Raw genomic sequence first — 21,738 nt, 5'->3', positions numbered from 1 at the left:
TTGAATCGACAACAAGCAGGAGCAGCGTGCAGCGTTTTCTGCAAACGGCAACGCCTGTTCCAACATGGCGTCCTAGAACAGATTTGGTGGAAGATTTAGCAGCTGACTCCGGTCCGCGCAAGACACCAGAAGCTGGCTGATGGGAGACGGTCAGACGGCAACACGAACTCTTCTACTGCACCTTAGAAAAGAGAAGATGGAAGATTAGCTCACTCATACCCCCGACTGCTGCACAAGGTTGCCAACGCAAACGTGGAGGAACCAGCAGAGGTCTGCTCAAGGTTTGCAACCTGAGTACAGTTCGCCGAGCTCAAGTTGGATGCAATTTGCCGGTAAGCTCATCACTACCAGTCTACCACTAACACCAACCCAAAGGCATCGACTCATGTTAGGCGCACCAACCCCCGGATTCTGACACCTCCTCTCCCCACTCCTCTATAGATCCCGTCCCCTTTTCCATTCCGCACCGAGTAACCCAAAAACCCTCCTCTCCTCTCCCACCCACGATGGCCGCCGCCGCCGCCACGTCCACCGCTCACTCCCTCCTCCTCCAGCGCCCCGCCGCACCGAGGGCGCCCGCCGCCACCGCCTCCTCCCTGCGCCTCCCGGCGCGCGCCGCCAAGATCTCCTGCGCGGCGGTGGCGGCGCCGTCCGCGTCCTCCCCCCTCACCGGCGCCGGGGACCGGGGCGTCTACAACTTCGCGGCGGGCCCCGCGACGCTCCCGCTCAGCGTCCTCAAGCGGGCGCAGGCGGAGCTCGTCGACTACCACGGCTCCGGGATGAGCATCATGGAGATGAGCCACCGCGGGAAGGAGTTCGACGCCGCCATCAAGAAGGCCGAGGCCGACCTCCGCGCGCTCCTCGCGGTGCCCGACACCCACGCCGTGCTCTTCCTCCAGGGCGGCGCCACCACGCAGTTCGCCGCCGTGCCGCTCAACCTCTGCGCCGGCCCCTCCGACCCCGCCGACTTCGTCGTCTCGGGATCCTGGAGCGACAAGGCCTTCAAGGAGGCCAAGAAGTTCTCCGCCGCCTCCGTCGCCTGGTCCGGCAAGGACGGCAAGTACACCGCCCTCCCGCCCTTCGACGACATCAAGCAGAACCCGGAGGCCAGGTTCCTCCACATCTGCTCCAACGAGACCATCCACGGCGTCGAGTTCAAGGACTACCCGGAGCCCCGCAACAAGTCCGGCATCCTCGTCGCCGACATGTCCTCCAACTTCTGCTCCAAGCCCGTCGACGTCTCCCGCTTCGGCGTCATCTACGCCGGCGCGCAGAAGAACGTCGGCCCCTCGGGGGTCACCATCGCCATCGTGCGCAAGGACCTCATCGGCAACGCGCAGCCCATCACCCCCGTCATGCTTGACTTCAAGACACACGCCGACAACGCCTCGCTCTACAACACCCCGCCCTGCTTCGCCATCTACATCTGTGGCCTCGTCTTCGAGGACCTGCTCGCGCAGGGCGGCCTTGCGGAGGTCGAGAAGAAGAACGCCTACAAGGCTGGCATCCTGTACGACACCATTGACGCCAGCGGCGGGTACTACATCTGTCCCGTGGAGAAGTCAGTGCGGTCGCTGATGAACGTGCCCTTCACTCTGGCCAAGGGGCCGGACTTTGAGAAGCAATTCATCGCCGAGGCGGCCAAGGAGGGCATGGTGCAGCTCAAGGGGCACAGGTCGGTCGGTGGCGTGCGCGCATCCATCTACAATGCTATGCCGCTCGCCGGCGTGGAGAAGCTTGTCGCGTTCATGAAGGATTTCCAAGCTAGGAACCTTTGATTGGCTTGGCTTATGATCATTTGGTATTGCTAATATTTAGCAGGATGTTTTGTTCTTCATAACATAAGTGAGCTCTGTGCAAGAGTTGATTTGCGCATTTGTGATCTGTCCGTAGTATTAGTGCTGTAGTAACTATTTTGCAATGTTTCTTTTCACTTTTTGGTGTTCATGTGATTCCATTCCATGGCCACCATTGTTGTTGGAACTTGGAATGTGTTTTGCTGGGAATAAGTAATAAGCTAGATGGTCAGTTGTCTCGAGAGCAGGTGATGCTGCTGTATGATTCAGACTTCTCAGAGCTTATAAAACACTAATAATTCATAGTTTAACCTCTCGAATGAAGCAAATTTTGCTGGTTTCTTTTCTGATCATCTTCAGAGGCAGACTTGCTGATACTTTGTATCATCTCTACTTTACTAACATTCTGGTGGTACATTTGTAGACCGGGCGTATATATCCATTGCTGTTGCTTTCGGAGGTTGGTCTATGTTGATGACTAAGCACAGACTACACCGCCTCATATCTGACATTACCTGTATTTATTTGAGAAAAAAATCTATTTAAGGTTGGTAACCAACCACTAAACAGTGAGCACTCCAGAGTTTGGTGATGAAGTATCTTTGCTGGTTCCTGTGTCGTTGTCTTACTGATTCATTCACTAAGCTGATAGCCTGATACAAATACACATGTGTAGTGTGGCACAATTTCAACTTGCTTGTGTTTGGTAAACACTGCGTGCTATAAGGAAAGGCCAACGTGTAAGCTGTTGGTAATTCCAAATGACAAGATTAACCTTTTATCAGTTTAAATTGGGCCAGCCGCATGCCTATCTTACTAGTATCTTATTAGACCCTGCCAAATCTGTTACAGCTCTCCAATCGATGCTCGATTCTAATTAGAGTTTCTACAGTCAGTTTTGGTTGTTAATCATGTCACGTGGTTATTTCTTAACTAGCCGTCAGGATATATTTATCAATCCCCCGTTGATGTCTTAGTTTATTCTGGGAGAGACGTGAAGAATCTGAAGGCCAAAGTAGAGTGCGAGTGCTTACTTTTCTGATTCCCTGGGTGGAGGTCCATTACAAGCCTGAAGAGTATTTAACTATATTGCGGACAAAACCACTTGGATGCCATTATGTCATCCATGATTCATGTCCCTGGAGTCTTCGTTTGGCTATTCAGCCAAGTGGGGAGGCAGCTCTGCGTTTTCCTGGTGCTAGGTGTGTCTGCACCTGCGGTTTTGATGAATGAGAGTTTTTTTAATCTGTAAATGACAATGGGTTCGGAATATGACCATTTTCTAGTGCTGAAATTCCTAGTGAGTCTGCTTGCTAGCAAAAGCATTGTGCCTCTGCTGCAGTTCTTTTTCATGATTGTAGCAGGGAATTAGAATTTGTTTAATCTAAGAGTACATGTGTGCCTCTGATCATTTTATGATATTTTTAACTATAAGTTATAGATAGAATCGCTTAACAAGTCAACGTTTTTGTCTTTCGCGTGATGATAATGGGCTGGTCGTTGTAATAGAATTGGGCTGGTAGACAAAAACCAGCCCATTATCATCACGCGGAAGACAAAAACCAGCCCAAGATCTTCATTGCCTGCCCATGCCAGACGGGACGGGAGCCCAACGAAAACGCGGATTAACCGCTGCCCGCTGCGTAAATCGCAAGCAGAGCGTCCGCTTGAAAGCTAAGCTAAACAGTATAAACCCTTCCCAAATCAACAGGGGGTGCATCCTCTGTTTCCCCTCTCTCCCTCCCCTGTCCCCTCCTCCCCCGATTGCTCTCGATCTTCCAGCGCGCGACACCATGGCCGACAAGGCGTTTCCGGAGAAGAAGTCGTGGGCCGACGTCGAGGAGGAGGAGGAGGCCAAGGCCAAGGCGGCTGCGGAGGCGGCGGCGGCCTCGTCCTCCTCCACCTCCGAGTCGGCGGTGGAGGCGCAGGCCAAGCAGATCGAGTCGCTCTCCCTCACCCCGCCGGAGGACGACGCCGCCGGCGAGGAGGCCCCGCCTCTCCTCGATGACTCCGACGACGCGCAAATCCAAGCCGTACGCAACCCGTGCCTGTCCCGTACTCCCGCCGGCTCTAGCCCTAGCCAGTCTCGCTTGCTTCGGGTTGCTGATTGATTGGTGTGATTCTCATTTCGCTGCCCTACAGGTGACTTCGGGCGGCACGGTGTACGAGTCGGCCACCACGTTCGAGGATCTGAAGCTGTCGCCCGAGCTGCTCAAGGGGTTGCACGACGAGATGGGCTTCAGCCGCCCGAGCAAGATCCAGGCGATCACCCTCCCCATGATCCTCACGCCTCCCTACAAGGACCTCGTCGCGCAGGCGCACAACGGCTCCGGCAAGACCACCTGCTTTGTCCTCGGCATGCTCAGCCGAGTCGATTCCAATCGCAGGATCCCCCAGGCCATCTGCATTTGCCCGACTAGGGAGCTCGCGCAGCAGGTATTTTAGCACTCTTTACTTCACATATTTGTAGTGTGATCCCTGAGGGTTGTAATCGTATGGAACTATGTAATTTCTAATGCTGAATTTGGTTGATTGAACTGTGCAGAATAAAGCAGTTCTGATGAGGATGGGCAAGTTTACTGGCATTACATGTGCCTGTGCGATCCCACCAGCTCAAAAGGATTATGTGCCGGTCTCTAAAATGCCGCCAATTAATGACCAGATTGTGATCGGCACATCTGGGACACTCATCAAGTGGATTACCAATAAGAAGGTGGCCACAAGGGAGATCAAGATACTTGTGTTTGATGAGGCGGATCATATGCTTGCTGAGGTATGTTTGATTTTCTTTGTGATTTGGTGGTCACTGCAACTCATATGATAGTGCCTAGGGTTTTTTCTGTATCTATAGCTGTTAGTGGCTCTTGGGTTCTCAGTATTAAAAAGGTCACACTGCTGTTAATTGTTAATGTCTCAGGGAGGTAAAACATTTTGACTGACCTGGTACGATTGATTGTAATCTGAGTGATGCATCAAGAAGCATACCAAGTTTTTCTAATTATTTCAAAAAAAAAGTTTTTCTAATTATCCTTCATATTAACACTGGCAGCTACATTGTGCCAAGATCAAGTAATCATCACAGTAGAGGAAAGTAATGACATGTTTACCATGATTGGTAGTTGCTGCGATGTTGCGCTGTTTTCAATATATAGTTATTTGTTTATGCACCTTCACAATGCGTTGCAGGTTATTTTATCCTGTCCTGATACAAACCATTATCTAACCATTATGGAAACGGAAAGAATGTTATAAACCTTTATGAACTCCTACTAATGCCTAGCGATATTGCAATACATGCCACCTAATAGTTCTGAGTACACTGAAAAGGTTCCTTATTGCTAGATGAATTTTGGCCTTTACAAGAGTGTTCTATGTTCATGTCTAGTACTTTAGTTTCGTGTGGCACTTTCTTTCAATAACTGAAGCTGTGTTCACAAGTTGGTCAGTTGCTCATAACATGGTCTTCTTATGTACATGATTTTTAGTCCATGACCATGTGATGTAGTTATCTTGTATATTGGCAGTCTTTACAAGTTTAAGTAGTTCAGTTTGTCATAGTGGCGAATGCCTTCTTGCAGGATGGCTTTAGGAGTGATTCTGAAAGAATAATGAGGGATATACAAAGAAGCGCTGGTGGTTGTCAGGTAATTCTTTCTAGTCTACTAGCTTCTTTCTTATCACATGAAACAGCTTGAGTGTGACTTAAGGTGCTTTGATCCAAATCATGTGTATGTCGTAAGACGACACCAATACCCTCGGAAGGTGTCAAGGGAAACAATCCTACCCTAGGGAAACAACCTTTCCCTATACTTCTGCATGGGTTCATATAGTTTCTTATTGGAGGATCTTATATATTATATCTATTAGTTAATGCTATAGGCAGCGCTTATTATTTGAAAGTGTCATCCATGAATGCAGTTTTTTCACTTTAGAGGATATCAGGGAGGTATTCAAGGGAACAACCTTTTCTTATGCTTCAGTGTTTCTTAGGGTCTTATAAATTGCTAATGGTAAAAACATGGCATTTCCTTCAATTTTTAATCTGGGCGTGCATTGGTCATTTTTTATGTTGCTAGAATTAAATCTTGTTTCTCTCTACTTTGGGATGTTCTTATATAATTTATTATTAGAGATTTTTTTACATGTTGCTAAATAATGCCATTTACTTCAGTTTTTCACTAGCCAGTAATGATGGGTCGTATATATAGAGTTGCCTGTAACTATTACTATCAATTAGACTCCGTGTCTACCCATACGACACCAATGTATTGTTGATAGATGTGTTTGTTTATCCGATTATGGAGCTATTTTTAAAATTTAGTTCTGGTTCTCTCAGGTGCTTCTCTTTTCTGCAACTTTCAATGAGAGGGTGAAAGATTTTGTAACAAAGGTTATTAAGGATGGAAATCAAATATTCGTGAAGAAGGAAGAGCTTACTTTGGAAAAAGTAAAGCAATACAAAGTTCAAGTCCCTGATGAGGCGGCAAAAATAGAGGTCATAAGGGACAAGATCTTTGAGTTTGGACAAAAAGTTGGCCAGGTTATCATCTTTGTTAGAACAAAGCAAAGCACTAAGAATGTTCACAATGCTTTGACGAGAGAGGACTACGTGTGCTCCTCAATTCAAGGATCCCTTGACCAAGCAGAGAGGGAAAAGATTATACAGGAATTCAAGGATGGGTTCACCAAGGTTCTTATATCAACCGATGTGCTTGCTCGTGGTTTTGACCAAGCACAGGTACATATGTGTGGTACTTTTCTTTCTTTATAGTTTATACCGCAGCAAGTAAAATTTTATCACCGGTTAACTTTGTTCCTTTGAAAGGTTAACCTGGTCATCAACTATGACATGCCAATCAAATTTGGTACAAGAGATGAACCTGATTATGAGGTGTACTTGCACAGAATTGGCAGAGCTGGGCGCTTTGGCCGAAAAGGTAATTTTGTATCTATTCTTCCTTCTACTGTTATGTTACATACTTGGCCAGTTTTGGATTGAATGAATAGTCAATCACAGGCAGCAACTAAGTATGGTGATCCACATTGTAGCAGATAATTGTGGTGTCATTACGAATGGAATGAAATAAGGATCATGCTAATCGGACTAAATATGTTGGCTCTGTCCATGATAAGCAACTGTGCTGCCCTTTGTCAAACCATGTCTGATTGTTTTAGCTTGAACTATGCAAGAATAGTGTTCCTGTGAATCCTATATTCCTATTATAAAGTTTATATTAATAGAAAATCATATGTTTTTATGATGATAATATGGATTAGCCATTAGCAGCTGAAAGCTGATGTATATTAGATTGATTGATTGATTACAAGAGGAATTACAGATATATAGGCAAGGGAACCAAGGGGTCATGGTGTGAACATAGAACTAGAGAGTCCCTGGCCTCATAACTCACACTAATACTGCACAAGGCTCTAGGCCAGTGCGTTTACATAGGAGCAGCACAAGTACTGTCTATCATGCCCCCGCAGTCAAATCGTCTGGTGCCTAGACATTGAGACTGGAACGGAACTCGGTGAAGACTGAAGCAGGCAGGCCCTTGGTGAAGATGTCGGCGAACTGAGAGGTAGTCGGCACATGAAGAACACGAACATCGCCAAGGGCAACGTGCTTCCGAACAAAGTGTAGATCGATCTCCACATGTTTGGTGCGCTGATGTTGAACAGGGTTCGAAGACATGTAAACTGTGCTGATGTTGTCGCAATAAACCAGAGTGGTCTTGCGCAAAGGAGTGTGCAGCTCAGTCAACAATTGGCGCAGCCAGGTAGCTTTGACAACGGCGTTGGCGACTGCCCTGTACTTGGCCTCAGCGCTGGAGCGGGATACGGTGTTCTGGCGCTTGGAAGACCATGAGACGAGGCTGTCACCAAGAAACACGGCGAAGCCGGATGTTGACCTGCTCGTGTCAGGACATCTTGCCCAATCTGCATCAGAATAGACCACCAATTCTTGCTGAGAGGAGGGACGAATAAGCAAGCCCAGATGGAGTGTGCCACGGACATAGCGCAGAATGCGCTTCAAGGGGGCGAGGTGGGGTGCCCGGGGATCACGCATGTAGAGGCAAATTTGCTGTACTGCGTAGGAGATGTCCGGTCGGGTGAAGGTGAGGTACTGTAAAGCACCTGCAAGGCTGCGGAAGTCCATTGAATCATCAATAGGATCACCATCAGCAGGAAGCTTTGGGTTGACATCAACAAGAGTGGTACAAGGCTTGCAGTCTGTCATCCCGGCGCGATCAAGAATCTCAAGCATATACTGTCGTTGAGAGAGGAATAAACCCGAAGGTGTGTGCTGGACATGCATACCAAGGAAGTCATGCAGCTTGCCAAGATCCTTCATGGAGAATTCATGTTGAAGGGCACTGATTGTCCGTTGTAACAAGCTTGAAGAGGATGCCGTGAGGACAATATCGTCAACATACAGCAAGAGATAGACGGTATCTGCACCGGCATGGTAGACGAACAAGGAAGTGTCTGTCTTTGCCTCAACGAAGCCGAGATGGAGAAGAAAGGAAGCAAACCGACTATACCAGGCACGCGGTGCTTGCTTCAGTCCATAGAGGGAGCGGTTGAGGCGACAAACATGGTCCGGGCGAGCTGAGTCCTCAAATCCAGCAGGTTGCGCACAGTAGACAGTTTCAGACAGATTACCTTGGAGGAAGGCATTGTTGACATCCAATTGATGAATCGACCAAGAGCGCGAGACGGCTAATGACAGCACAGTTCGGACAGTTGCAGGTTTCACAACAGGGCTGAATGTCTCTGCGAAATCGACACAAGGGCGTTGTGTGAAGCCGCGGAGAACCCAACAGGCCTTGTAATGCTCAAGGGAGCCATCAGCCTTGAATTTGTGTTTGAAAACCCATTTGCCAGTCACCACATTGGCACGAGACGGCCGTGGAAGAAGATCCCAGGTATTGTTGGCGAGGAGAGCAGAGTACTCGGCCTCCATTGCCGCGCGCCAGTTCGGGTCAGCAAGTGCAGCCCGATAGGTGCGAGGGATCGGGGACAGTGGCGTGGCCTGGTAGACGGCGGGCATACGGATGCCACTCTTGCCATGCGTAGTCATGGCGTGCTGGTTAGCCACAGGAGGAACTGGGACGGCTCCAGCAGGAAGGCGCGGAGGTGACGATGATGCTGCAGTCGAGGTGCCAGGAGGGGGCGCTCTAGTCGGAGCGCCGGCCGAGGCGCCAGGGGCCGGCGCGGGTGACGCGCCAAGGGGCGGCGCTCCAGCCAGAGCACCGGCCGAGGCGCCAGGGGGCGGCGCAGGTGACGCGCTAGGGGGCGGCGCTCCAGCCGGAGCACCAGGGCGACGGGAGTAGACAATCCCGAAGCGTCGAGGTGGGCACCGCGGACTGGGGGGCGGCGCAGCCGATGTGCGTCCGCCGGACGCCGTAGATGTAGAAGACGGTCCTAGCGATGAAGGGGTAGGTGACCGCTGCACGCCGGGCAGAGGCCCACCGATGGGGGTGGGCAGCCGCTGTACTGCAGGTGCCGGCCCATCGGCCGGCCCACCAGTCGGTGACAGCCCACCTGGGCGTAATGGGTCAGCCCAGGGAGCGGACCCAGATGGTGTTGGGGGGCAGGCCGGGTTCGGCAGCACGGCAGGAACAGCGCTAGAGTCCTGTGGGCCAGGAGCCGCACGTGGCAGTGCGGTGGGTGTACCTGCAGGTGAAACACACGCTGATGGTGGAAATGGTACCATCACAGGGTTAGAAAAATCCTCCAAAAAAATCAAAGGTTTCATGAGAGGGTGGTGAGGAGTCCTCGGCGAAAGGAAAAGAAGACTCGTCAAAGACAACATGACGCAAGATGATGATGCGATTGGAATGGCGTTCAAGGCAAACATAGCCCTTGTGGTGAGGGGAGTAGCCAACGAAGACACACAAGGAGGAGCGGGGAGCAAGTTTATGGGCGACTGTGGCGGAAAGGTTAGGGTAACATTTACAGCCAAAGACCCGAAGATGCTCATATGATGGTTGAACGCCAAAAAGAGCGAAGTGTGGTGTGGAGAATGAGAGGGTCTTGGTGGGGAGAATGTTGAGGAGGTATGTAGCCATGCTGAGAGCTGCAGCCCAAAAGGAGGGGGGACGCGCGCATGGAACAGCAGGGAGCGAACGACATTATTGGTAGTGCGAATAATACGCTCAGCTTTACCGTTTTGCGCAGAAGTGTAGGGGCATGACATGCGGAGATGGATTCCATGGGACTGGAAGAACGAGCGGGCAGTGAGATTATCGAACTCGCGCCCGTTGTCACATTGAATTCCCTGGATGGTGGCACCAAACTGCGTGCGTACGTAGGCGAAAAAATTAGACAAAGTAGAAAAGGTGTCAGACTTGAGACGCAGCGGGAATGTCCATAAATAATGCGAGCAATCATCGAGAATAACAAGGTAATATTTGTGACCAGAGACACTGAGGAGAGGCGAAGTCCACAGATCACAATGTATTAGTTGAAAAGCATGACTAGCTCGAGATGATGACGCATGAAAAGGTAGATGTATATGGCGACCAAGCTGGCATGCATGACAAAGACCATCAGTGGTGCTAGCGGTACACTTAATGGCGGAGGAGTGGACGAGCTTGGATAATGCCTCATGACCAGGGTGTCCGAGACGCTGATGCCAAAGCGATGAGGACGAAGATGTGAGGAGTGCCGAGGCCAGAAGCTGCAAGGGGTAGAGAGGCCCGGAGCTGTCACATCTGACGATCTCGCTCCGAGTAGGAAGATCCTTCACAGAACAACCAAAAGGGTCAAATTCCACAGAGCAATTGTTGTCAATGGTAAACTGGCGAACGAAAATAAGATTCTTAATAAGATGTGATGCAACGAGAACGTTATTAAGATGAAGATTATGAGGAAGATGGGCAACGCTAGTGGCGGTGACGGGGACAAGGCTCCCATTACCGACAGCAATGCTAGAAGGGGAAGAACTAGGAGGGACGGAGGATGAGAGGATACCAGCGTCAGAAGTCACGTGGTTCGTAGCTCCAGTGTCGAAGAACCAATCGCGCTGGGCGGGCTGTTGGAGCTGCATGGTTTGGAACTGGGCTGCCAAAGCATGCTGGTCCCAGCCTGTATTGTAGAGGGAGGGAGCCTGAGGATAGCTCACGGGTGGGATTGGAGCTGGTACGCCCCACTGGCCGGCCCAGTGTCCAGGTGGCCCGGCGAGGAGCGCGTGAGGAGCTTGGGCCGGCCCAGCAGTGGGTGGCCGAGGCGGACCCCGGGGTCCGGGCCACATGTGGATGGACCCGGACCAGGGATTGTGGTACGTAGGCCAATAGTGGCCCATCCCCGAGCTTGTGTCGCCAGGTGCACCAGAGGCGGAAGACGCCGAGCCCGTCCCGCCGGAGTTGTGGCCGCCGCCGGCGCCCCCACCGCCGTAGCCGCCACCGGAGCTGCTGCCGCCGCCGCCGCCACCGCCCCCGTTCCTTTTGCCGCCGCGCTTTCCGCGCCTGGAGGAGCCCCCAAAGGCGGATCCGGAGGACCCCTGCTGCTGTGGATGTGGCGGCTTCTGAGGGGAGGCGGGCGGGCGGTTCCCGACGGGGGTGAAGCCCTTGCCGTTGTTGGTGCTGGTGAAGAGGGCAGCCGCGGGAGCTATCTTGGCCATGGACAATTCCTCGATTCATAGGTCGTCCCGGACCTGCAGGAAGCTGGGTAGAGGATTGGTGCGGCGGAGATGGAGGCCGATGGCGGCGAACCGTTCGTTGAGGCCGCGAATGATGTTGAGGACGAGTGTGCGATCTGAGATCGGCTCGCCTAGGTCGCGGAGGTCCTCCGCCTTCCGCTTGTAGAGCCGGCAGTAATCAGCGACGGGAAGGTCACCCTGGCAGAAGTTGCGGAAGTCGGCGTCGGCGTACAGGGCGCGCGTCGCCTGATTGCCGAGAAATTGAGACTCCATGGCGAGCCATATGGTGCGGGCGGTGGCATGGCGCTCGGAGACGGTGTCGGCGAGGTCGTCGGAGATGGCGCCGAGAAGCCAGGTCCGCACAACACAATCCATGCGGACCCAATCGGCGGAGGTAGGAACGGCGGTGTCTGACAGAACATGACGCTCCAGAAAGTACCTCCCGAGGGCGAGAAGAAAGGACTCGCGCCATCGGGCATAGAAGGTGGACGTGACGTCGAGGAGGAGCGGGACGAGGGCGCGGATGTTCTGCACCGAGACAGCCTGCGCGTGGAGGTTCAGAAGCGCGGCGGCCTCGTGCTGGGCGACGGCGTCGTAGTCGGGGCTGTCGCTGTTGGTGGCGACAGACGCGTCGTCCCGTTCATCCGGTGGAGGGAGATTTGCTGCAGCGCGCTCGCGCGCAGCTCGAGCAAGGGCGGCGCGGATGCGGGCGTCGGCTGCATCGCGCTCTGCCTGAGCGTCGGCGGCCTCGCGTTCTGCCTCAGCCGCACGGGCGAGAGCAGCGTCGCGAGCGGCCTGGGCGAGGCGGGCGCGCTCTGCAGGGTCGACGGGCGTCGTTGGCCTGGGACCTGCCGGATCAACAGGGTCGTCGCCGGCCATGATGCGCACGTGAAGCAGCGCAGAAGCGGCGCCGGGAGGCGCTCTGGAACAGTGGCGCGCTGGAAGCAGCGCCTGTGTTGGTGCGGAAGAAGAAAAGGGCCTGGGTAGAACCTAGGCGTCTGATACCATGAAAGCTGATGTATATTAGATTGATTGATTGATTACAAGAGGGATTACAGATATATAGGCAAGGGAACCAAGGGGTCATGGTGTGAACATAGAACTAGAGAGTCCCTGGTCTAATAACTCGCACTAATACTGCACAAGGCTCTAGGCCAGTGCGTTTACATAGGAGCAGCACAAGTACTGTCTATCAGCAGCTTTTGTCGACAATTGAGATAAGCAACCGTGCTGCCTTTTGTCAAACCATGTCTGATTGTTTTAGCTTGAACTATGCAAGAATAGTGTTCCTGTGAATCCTATATTCCTATTATAAAGTTTATATTAATAGAAAATCATATGTTTTTATGATGATAGTCTGGATTAGCCATTAGCAGCTTTTGTCGACAATTGAGATCCTTTTCACAGGTTTACTATGAGTATCTTTGGCATATGATAAGAAGCCTTTTAAAATAGGATAATCATGTGAAAAAAAGTAATAGAACCTTTCTAATTAACACGGTGCATATTGTATATAGTTTAATATTGCTAACTGTGAATCATTGCTGGTGACAGGTGCTGTGTTCAACTTGCTGTGTGGTGAAACAGATAATGTTGTGATGAAAAAGATTGAGAACTACTTCCAGCACCAAGTACCTGAGGTATGTTACTGATATCTTGTGTATGCTTCTTGTATCTTGTGCGCTTAACTGCTTAAGTATATACTTACCATAACTTGTTAATTTTAGGTGCGGAATTGGAAAAACGAGGAAGATTTTGAGACTGCTCTCAAGGATGCAGGTTTACTATGAGTAACCTCATAGCTAGCTGTTGCGCTCTCCCAATCTGGACAATTCGCTGGTGATTGTTTGCCGAGCCAGCTGCCTGCTCCTCATCATGGTGATAGCTTTGTTTAGGCGGCCGAAAGTTCTGTATGGAGTTTTGTGGATTATGTTAAAAGACTCGCTTATACGCAGAAGAGTTTTTCTTTGCCGATCACCTGTTTGGTGGAGTAGCGCCAGTTATTGGCTTTACCAGTTGAAACTGTAAATCAAGTTAAACAGGAAACTGTCTCTGTCGTTGATATGCAGCAATTCTGAGGTTGTTGAACACATGTATACCTCAAATGTCAGTGCCCCCTCAATGTATCGTCGGTGTACACTTATTCTTTGAAAGAACGATACGTGTACACATCAGATCAGTATTCGATCCGAGTTTGCTGATGTTGTTTCCCTCAGCTGCATACCGTACACGTGCAGCTCGGCTCTCTGACTTTTGGATCAGGCCGTCGCGGCTAATCTGCACGGCTTGATGGCAGAAACGGCTACGGGTCAGTCTTTCACCGTTCTCCGGCTGATAGATGGCAGAAACTGTTTTTTTTTCTTTTCTTTGAAGCACCCTGCCTGTTCTCACAGGAAGAACTATCCTGTATAATATTGTTCTCTTTTTTGCGGATAAGCACCAGGGCAATTACAGTAGACCGAAACCCATCAGTATGTATCAGAGAATGTACACGACGACGAGCCACTCGATTCTGCAAATTCTTTGACCAAAGAAAGAACAAATGGAGTTACAAGTTGTCGTGCTCGATGACCTGCGCCGCCCTCCACTCCTCGCCGGGGTTGACGACGACGGGCACCAGCATGGACGCCGGCCCCGTGCACAGGAAGTAGTCCGAGCCGAACTTGTCGTACATGCCTCCCGGGCTGCTCAGGTACATGTCCTCGAACCCCATCCTCACCAACCTGAACCCCAGGCCGCTATACTGCAAGATGCAATCAAACGCGCATATCAAGAAATTTATGAGAACAATGCGTGATAATCTGCTCCACATGAAGATGGTGGTGGCCATGGGGACAGAAGGTGTGTTTTTGGTTGGAATCTTGCCTGATCGATGGTGGTGAACTTGGAGGGCGCGGTGCTGTAGATGCGCTTCTTCCTCTCCTCCGGCGGCGCGGCGTACACCCGGCTCACCTTCTTCTTGAGAACGGTGTATTGGTCCTCCTCGACGATCCAGACTCCCTGCCGGGGCTCCTCGCCGCCGCCAGAGAACCAGCCGGGGTCCTCCCGCTTCATGGCCTCGGTCGGGGAGAGGAGGCTGAAGCCGGCGGCCGGCGGCGGGTGGGAGCAGTAGGGGCAGCCCCGGAGGCCCTCCACGGCCGTGCCGCCCCGCTTGTCGAACTTGATGTGGCTCAGCACCGCGCTCGTCAGCTCCACCGGCTTGGTGCCCGTGTTCCGGACGATCACCGCCGTCGCCATGCTCAGAGGATACAAAGTCACCACGTACGAGATGTCCAGCTTCCCCTTGGTGCACCCCAGCTCAACCTGCAACCACAAGATAGATGATGTGTCACTGAGAAAAAAAAATACTCGATGAGGTGTCTAAAACTAAGGGAAATTTTAGTAAAGTTTATACATGTCGGACACAAATCATTACAGTTTTGGATAATTTCTTTCTTCTCTTTGTAATGTTATGTTTGAAATTGAGCAAATCCTTCTTAATCGTATTACTCCAAAATCAAATCGATATACACAAGTAAAATTATTGCAGTCTCCACTTGTCACTGCATCCATCCATCACCTAAAATAAAAGAAGAAGAAAAAATGAAGAAGGTACCTGCACTGCATCGTAGGAGTCAGAATCCACATCCTTGATGGCCCAGGCGGAGCCGTCGATCAGCGACTGGGCGCCGCCCGACGAGGACACCTCGTTGAGCACGAGCCCGACGCCGCCCTTCGCCTTGGCGGGGTCACCGCCGGGGTCCGCCACGGTGTGCAGCACCTCCCTGCACCCGTCGTCCTTCCAGTACACCTTGGGGCTGTAAGACGTGACGAGGCCGTCGCCGAGCCGGAGGTGCAGGGAGCTGCCGTTCCGCACGCTCAGCTCCGCCGTGGAGGCCCCGCCGGCCGGGTCGGCGACGAACTTGAGGCCCTTCCGCCCGAACGACTCCTCCAGGGCCTGCGCGGTCGTGGTCGCCGCCGCTGCGGCGGCGGCGCGCATGGTGGTGGCCCGGCGCGCGCAGGACGGGAGGTGGAGCGGGAGGATGGAGGAGGCGGCCATTGGAGCTGGAGTGGAGGGGTGGGTCTGGGAGAGGAGCGGCGGGAAGCCCTCCAGGATAGATAGTTTATCGGTTTCTCCTGTCGCGTTCTTCCCTCTCGCTCTTTTCCGTGCTCTTTTCAGGAAGAGATATTTATTAAACGATTGGCGCGGGCACGAAGCTGCCACCATCTCGTTTTAACTAAATCCGTAGACTATCGAGATATGACTGTGTTCGTTTAGGTGTGACCGGTGGCTGATGCTGATTTGTTATGAGAGAATAGTACTGCTGATTGGCTGATAGTTGGTGGCTGGTGCTGATTTAGTACGAGAGAATAGTACTGCTAGTTGGTTGGCTGACAAGCCAAACGAAGAGAGCTTACTCTCTCCATTCAAAAAACAAATTACTTTAGAAATTTAGTGTAGATAAAAAAAATGATAAAATGGTCTTTCTTAACCTTATTTATTAGCTATATTTTGAAAAAAAAATCCAATTTACTCTCTTCTAGTATAGACAAAGTCTGAATAATTCACAAAAATATAACGTGTTCAATTTATCTCCTAAACTATACAATTTATTCCATTTTACCTCCATATATAATTTGTCTTTTTTCTCTCCATACACATGTTGAATTTTAATTTTAAATTTTGTAGGGGAGTAGTAGACATCACAATGTATTTTTTAAAAAAATTATTATAATTTTTTATCATTGTTTTTCATATAGTTTTGTACTCCAATAATTAATTAATTATTAAATATTCTAATCTAAAATAATGATGAAATTTTATGATGTATTTTTCTAAGATGTGTTATGACGTGTACTATCATTTTCTAAACTTTCAGCTTGAAACTCCACCTATGCATGGAGAAATGAAAAAGAAAAATTGAACTAAGAGGTAATTTGAGCCAAAGGGTATAGCTTGGGGTGTAAAATAAAACAAACAGTACTTTATGGGGTTATTCAAACTTTGGCTATAGTTTAGAGGAGTAATGTACTCCCTCCGTCCCAAAATAAATACAATTCTAAGATTGAACACGTAAACCAATGCTAGGTGCAAATTACTAAAATGGCTCTTGTTTTTTTTAAGAAAAATCTAGACATTGGTTTGTCTTTTGTACGAGAAGTTTTCGGAGACTCTTGTCTTTTGTGGTTGCTAGGTCAAAGTTGCATTCTTTGTGAGACAAATTTTGAACAAAGAATTGCATTTATTTTGGGACGGAGGGAGTATACTTTTTTCGATTTGGTATTAATTGATTTTTACATGCGCATGCATATATTAAATAGGACATATTTTTAGGGTAAATTTCGAATCTTAGATTTTTTTTGGAAGAAGAGAGTATTACATATACTGTGATATATTGACATGTCTACTGTCGAAGCCCAGTATGCCTGGGCTGGGCCCTTTCGTCGTCGCCTCCTGGGCCATGGCGTGCAGCCGTGCACCGGTGGTGTGCGGAATGGTGGCCCCGACGCGAATTCTTCCTCGCCTTCCCTCTGTTAGACTCTTCGTCGTAGAAATTTTGATATTTAAGACTCACTTTGCAGTCCTCACGTTTTAGGGATCAAATTTGCAGGCCTTTCAAAATGAGGGACTCCGACTGCGAAGTGTTTCAAAACATGGAATTATCACTTTTTTGAGTTTTTTTTATTTTCTTTAATTTTTTCCCCTCTCCTAGGCACATGAATGGACGGTTTTGCCCTTCTGGTTCATCCCGTGAGACTGGGTCGGATCGAACCTGTAGCGCTCCTTTCTTCCGTTCGCTCTCCTCTCCCGTCCCCAGGTCGCCCCGCCGCCACCGTTCGCCGCGGGCTATATCCTCCCCTCCCCCGCCTCCAGCCCCACCTCCGCAGCTAGCCTGATCCAGCGCCGCCGCCGATCCCCAACATCTTTGCTTTAGCAGCCCAGATGTTCCTCACCCAGAAGTGCAGCTCGCTCCTCCCGCCCAACCACCACCACTCGGACGCCGCGCCGCCCAAGGCCAGCAGCCAGCGGAAGCAGCAGCTGCTGCTGACGGCCAAGGCGGCCTGCTTCGACGCAGCGCTGGCCGCGCGCCTCCGGGGCCTGCTGCCGGGTCCGGCGCCCTCTTCCCCGCTCGCGCAGCTCGCCGACCTCCTCGCGCTCACGCTCGCGGAGGCGGCGCCCCCGCTCGCCGGCGAGGGGGACGCGGCCGCAACCACCAGTCTCCCGGGATGAAGAAAGCCAGAAGGGCAAAACCGTCCATTCATGTGCCTGGGAGAGGGAAAAGATTAAAGAAAATAAAAAAATTAAAAAAGGTGATAATCCCATGTTTTAAAACACTTCGCAGCCGGAGTCCCTCGTTTTGAAAGTCATGCGAACTTAATCCCTAAATACGTGAGGCCTGGGAAGTGAGTCCTAAATATCAAAATTTCTCGTCGTTCCTTCTAATTCCAAACGAAAAATTCAGTAGGGGATGGCGCCCCGCGGGATTGGATTTGGAATTCGCCTCCCAAGTCCTTACTGAATCAAACTCTTGTTGGGTTCCCAAATCTCAGTGCAAATTAGTAAGAGGCCGGAGGCTGGAGGGGATTCCAGGCAGGCAGCAGAGAGAAGTAGATTGATTCCACTTCCACAGGAGGGAGGGAAGGAGAGATAATATACTACTGCGTTTGCCGCCTTCGTCTCGTTTCGTCTATGGAGCGGCAGCCGGGCCGCCGGCGTCGGCGAGCTCAAGCCACCAGTAACAACGACGCCTCCCCCCCTCTCACGGCTAGGGTTCTCCACCCATCACCTCCTTGTAGGCTGTAGCTTCGATGTTCGCAGGGGGATTTCTAGTTTGGCTTTGGCTTCCACTAGATTGATTAAACTTGAGGGGAGGCTGTTATGCCCTAGAAAAAAAAACACTGCACGCTCAGTTTTTTGAGTTATAGGTGTTGACGTGTTGTTGCTTGCACTAAATTTGGACACGAGAACAAATGGATTCCTCCCTGTGTGTTAGTGTGGTGCCTGTTAGTTGCTGCTTTGTGCCTCAAATGTCTGAACTGTTCATAACCATGTATGCTGTGTGCTCCAGGTGGATTAATTGCTTCACGGACTAAAAAGAGGGCCCCGCCCTGCCAGCAAGATGATGATTCTCATGGTGGTGGTGAGATACAAACGCCAAACCTTCCGGAGGTATGTCATGAAAATTTGCAGCCTTAGTGCAAGTAAAATGTGTCACGAGTCACGACGACTCCTAAAGGCCTTTTCTCCAACCATGCATAATTAACTTTCAAGAACAGATAGTGTTTGCTCCTAAGTATAATAATGTTGGAACCATCTTCTGGCCTCCAAATGAGCCTCATAAGTTGCCATCGAGGACAAGCACTTTCCGTTATTCTTTATACAATCTATAAGTTCCTTGTAATTTACAATAGAAGATGATTGCTTTCAAGGTTAGTCACTCATGTCTTTGTGGTACCATTAAGTTCCATTTTCTTGAAGTTTTAACAACTGCGCCATGTTATCTTCACTAGACCGTTACAGGCAATAACATTGTAACTTTAACCTGCATAGCCTTGTATGATGGCATTCTTTTATCTGACCTGTTCAATTGACTATCAACTTCAGTTAATAAGGTTTATGTCACGTTTCTTACACTGTAGCAGTCAAAGTTGATATGGACCTCCTGTTTAAATATGATTCACTATTGGTATCCTGTCCAGAAGTGCTTGTTCTTTCAGATAGCACACTATTGTACAGTAAAATATCATCCTATCCATTGTAGTTGACACAAATGCAAAGAAACTAGTATTGTTGAGCACATCCCTGATTTGCGCAGCAACACATTTTTTAAGATTTTGTAGTATCTATAATCATGTCTGCCAACTGGGAGTGTTTTGTAAGCTGCCGTTTGCCTGTGCAGTTCTGATGCTGAGCTCCTCTTCCACGCTTTTGCAAGCATGATATCTTGCGTCATATACATTCCCTATTGCCAATGAGAGATGTTGCCCGAGCTGCATGTGCCTCTCGTGCTTTTCTGTGCTCCTGGAGATGCCATCCCAACCTCACTTTCAGCAGTGCAGCATCAGGAATGAATAAAAAGGCATCTGAAAATGATGAAATTGCCAGAGATTTTTCTAAAAAAGTTGACCGCATTCTGAGAAATCACTCGGGCATTGGTGTGAAGAAACTTAAGATCCACATGATTGAATATTGCAATGCCAAGGGTTCTTGTTATCTCGACAGTTGACTTCAGATTGCTGTTACACCAGGAATTGAAGAACTTGCAATTATGCTGCCAATGGAGACAAAATACAATTTCCCATGCTCACTTTTGTCTAATGGGAGTGGAGACTCAATCCGGTATATCCACCTTGCCGGTTGCACGTTAATTGCGTCCAACAGCTGAACTTGCTTGGTAAAAAGTTTGACAGATGTGCGGCTCCATGATGTCTGTTTTACTGGGGATTCGTTATGGTGCTTTCTATGCAATTCTTTAGCTTTGAATCGGTTGGAAATCAGGTATTGTGATGGGATAGTTTGCTTGAAGATCCCTTACATGCTGCAGCGGCTCAGGTACCTAGAGGTTATTGGTTGTGATATGATGCAAGAGTTAGACATCAAAGCTCCAAATATATCCACCTTCTTCTACGGAGGATGTTGTCGTCAACTGTCACTTGGAGAAACACTGCAAAAGGAGAACATACACATGATATTCTCAGGCGCAGTTCATTATGCTCATGTGGAACTTCCGTCCAGCATGCCAAACCTTAAAATTGCTACTATACGTTCGAGTGGAGAGGTATACTTGACTGCGCTAGCGATTTGCATATCACGATACTACATCAGTCATACCTGGGAGTATAACTGACCTGACATCTTTATGCAGATGGCCAATATACCAATGCTGCATAGCAAATTTCTCCACCTCAAGAAGCTAAGTATTGCTCTTAGCACAATAACCTTTTCTCCGGCCTATGATTATTTTTCGCTGGTTTCATTTCTTGATGCTTGTCCCTTCTTGGAGAATTTGATCTTGGATGTAAGATTCTGTTCATATTTCTGTGATTTTAGTAGCTATCACAGTGGAACGATGACTATACTTTTCCTTTTCATCTTAGGTATCAAAGACAGAGATGGAGCATGTCTCCATTTTCACGGATCCCTCGAACCTGAGGAAGATGCAAGGACACTAGCATCACAAGGTGAAGAGAGTGAAGATCCTAGGATTCACGTCTGCAAGGAGGCTGATTGAGCTAACATGCCATGTTGTTGAGAGTATAGCGTCACTTGAACGCCTTACATTGCAGGCCCATCAGAGTTCATTTATGTGTTCTGTGCCTTTTCACAAAACTGGCAAGTGCTCTTCATTTCCCGTTGATGTTCTCATGGAAGCTCAACGAGCACTCTTGGCTATCAGGACATACATTGAGCCTAAAGTTCCCTCCATGGTGAACCTACGTGTTGTTGATCCTTGTCGCCGATGCCATGCTCTTGAACTTTAGAAGCCAGGTTTAGCATTATTTCAGTTATCGTAAGTGTCCAATGTACATCCACTCAAAAAAAAACTCCATTGTGCAGTGTACTTGATCACCTATGTGGTTTACTTGTGTTGCTGCGTGATTGGCTCAGACATGAATTTTGGCATGGGGTTGGGTTACTAGGATATGTACTCACGTTATCAAAATAGTGGAACTTTGCTAGGCTATTTTAAAACTATAAAGCTGTCCATTGTGCATATCTTCGAGCTATCACAGATCAGAGGAATTGCATTTTATTTGGACAGACCTAGAGACAAAGCAATCCAGGAACCGAAAGCAATCCAGAAATCGATGCAAATGCTTGAACAACCTCTATCTACCCCATCTTCACAGAAGTATACTCACAACCAACCAATCAAGAAACCGATAGATGCAAATGATTGAACAACCTCCATCTACCCATGTTCACAGAAGTAATCACAGGCTTGCCTTCATCTTCACAGAAGTAAGCACATGCTTGTCAGCTACTCCGGCACCCCTCATGCAAATACTCCACGTACTCGATCAGTCTGTTGAGGAGGGTAGCGACCCACTTGCTCTTCTTGTCTTGCACGGCTCGCCGGCCTCGCCTCCCGCCATGCGGGTCCTCCTCCCATATTTTTTACTTTTTAACTCTTTTTGTAAGAGATTCTCACATTTAGTTAAAAAAACGATTTGCGTTTTTGGACCATATGGGTCGGCGCCACAGATTGTGGCGCCGAGTTATGGCACTAAGATATTTATCATCAGACTGAGGTGGCGCCGACGTGGCACCTACCTCGGCGCCATAGCTCATGGCGCTAAGCTTGGCGCCATAGC

The 21,738-nt window shown here is 49.6% G+C and overlaps 4 protein-coding genes across 9 annotated transcripts; 3 read left to right on the top strand and 1 right to left on the bottom strand.

Annotated features, from left to right (window-relative positions):
• The first annotated feature begins 48 nt into the window (after nucleotides 1-48).
• Nucleotides 49-2,107, top strand: LOC120691352 (phosphoserine aminotransferase, chloroplastic-like). The gene has a single exon (XM_039974399.1). It carries the CDS (start codon nucleotides 507-509, stop codon nucleotides 1,776-1,778), a length of 1,272 nt encoding a protein of 423 aa, XP_039830333.1. The 5' UTR covers nucleotides 49-506; the 3' UTR covers nucleotides 1,779-2,107.
• Nucleotides 2,108-3,473: 1,366 nt separating this feature from the next.
• On the top strand, nucleotides 3,474-13,624 carry LOC120687883 (DEAD-box ATP-dependent RNA helicase 38). The gene is made up of 8 exons (XM_039969961.1): nucleotides 3,474-3,829; nucleotides 3,939-4,232; nucleotides 4,342-4,569; nucleotides 5,375-5,440; nucleotides 6,133-6,534; nucleotides 6,622-6,733; nucleotides 12,997-13,082; nucleotides 13,170-13,624. The coding sequence occupies exons 1-8, from the start codon at nucleotides 3,590-3,592 to the stop codon at nucleotides 13,230-13,232; spliced, it is 1,491 nt and encodes a 496-aa protein (XP_039825895.1). The 5' UTR covers nucleotides 3,474-3,589; the 3' UTR covers nucleotides 13,233-13,624.
• A 157-nt stretch (nucleotides 13,625-13,781) lies between these two features.
• Nucleotides 13,782-15,664, bottom strand: LOC120687884 (photosynthetic NDH subunit of subcomplex B 2, chloroplastic-like). Its single transcript, XM_039969962.1, has 3 exons — nucleotides 15,038-15,664; nucleotides 14,308-14,745; nucleotides 13,782-14,185 (listed from the first exon to the last, which is right to left on the bottom strand). The coding sequence occupies exons 1-3, from the start codon at nucleotides 15,647-15,649 to the stop codon at nucleotides 13,991-13,993; spliced, it is 1,245 nt and encodes a 414-aa protein (XP_039825896.1). The 5' UTR covers nucleotides 15,650-15,664; the 3' UTR covers nucleotides 13,782-13,990.
• Nucleotides 15,665-17,226: 1,562 nt separating this feature from the next.
• Nucleotides 17,227-21,115, top strand: LOC120690666. Of its 6 annotated transcripts, none has more exons than XR_005681859.1 (5): nucleotides 17,232-18,158; nucleotides 18,492-18,592; nucleotides 19,323-20,201; nucleotides 20,289-20,441; nucleotides 20,521-21,034. XR_005681859.1 is itself a non-coding variant. In XM_039973407.1 (2 exons), the coding sequence occupies exons 1-2, from the start codon at nucleotides 19,959-19,961 to the stop codon at nucleotides 20,652-20,654; spliced, it is 609 nt and encodes a 202-aa protein (XP_039829341.1). In that variant the 5' UTR covers nucleotides 19,812-19,958; the 3' UTR covers nucleotides 20,655-21,115. The 6 variants fall into 6 exon arrangements, 1 of the variants encoding a protein (XP_039829341.1); XR_005681861.1 differs by having other exon boundaries at nucleotides 17,233-18,158; nucleotides 19,672-20,201; XR_005681862.1 differs by having other exon boundaries at nucleotides 17,786-17,826; nucleotides 19,672-20,201.
• The last annotated feature ends 623 nt before the right edge of the window (nucleotides 21,116-21,738 follow it).

The sequence above is a fragment of the Panicum virgatum genome, chromosome 9N, assembly GCF_016808335.1.
Source record: "Panicum virgatum strain AP13 chromosome 9N, P.virgatum_v5, whole genome shotgun sequence".
NCBI classification, from domain to species: Eukaryota; Viridiplantae; Streptophyta; class Magnoliopsida; order Poales; family Poaceae; genus Panicum; species Panicum virgatum.
Note: the sequence above shows the minus strand (reverse complement) of the source record. Positions and strands in the feature narration are given on the sequence as shown.

Coding starts and splice junctions, on each gene's coding strand:
- LOC120691352 (XM_039974399.1), top strand. CDS start 507: ATGGCCGCCGCCGCCGCCACGTCCACCGCTCACTCCCTCCTCCTCCAG.
- LOC120687883 (XM_039969961.1), top strand. CDS start 3,590: ATGGCCGACAAGGCGTTTCCGGAGAAGAAGTCGTGGGCCGACGTCGAG. Junction 4,570..5,374: donor CGGATCATATGCTTGCTGAG/GTATGTTTGATT, acceptor GCCTTCTTGCAG/GATGGCTTTAGGAGTGATTC. Junction 6,535..6,621: donor GTGGTTTTGACCAAGCACAG/GTACATATGTGT, acceptor TTCCTTTGAAAG/GTTAACCTGGTCATCAACTA.
- LOC120687884 (XM_039969962.1), bottom strand. CDS start 15,649: ATGGTGGCAGCTTCGTGCCCGCGCCAATCGTTTAATAAATATCTCTTC. Junction 14,746..15,037: donor ACTCCTACGATGCAGTGCAG/GTACCTTCTTCA, acceptor TTGTGGTTGCAG/GTTGAGCTGGGGTGCACCAA. Junction 14,186..14,307: donor AGTTCACCACCATCGATCAG/GCAAGATTCCAA, acceptor TGCATCTTGCAG/TATAGCGGCCTGGGGTTCAG.
- LOC120690666 (XM_039973407.1), top strand. CDS start 19,959: ATGCTGCAGCGGCTCAGGTACCTAGAGGTTATTGGTTGTGATATGATG. Junction 20,202..20,288: donor CTATACGTTCGAGTGGAGAG/GTATACTTGACT, acceptor ATCTTTATGCAG/ATGGCCAATATACCAATGCT.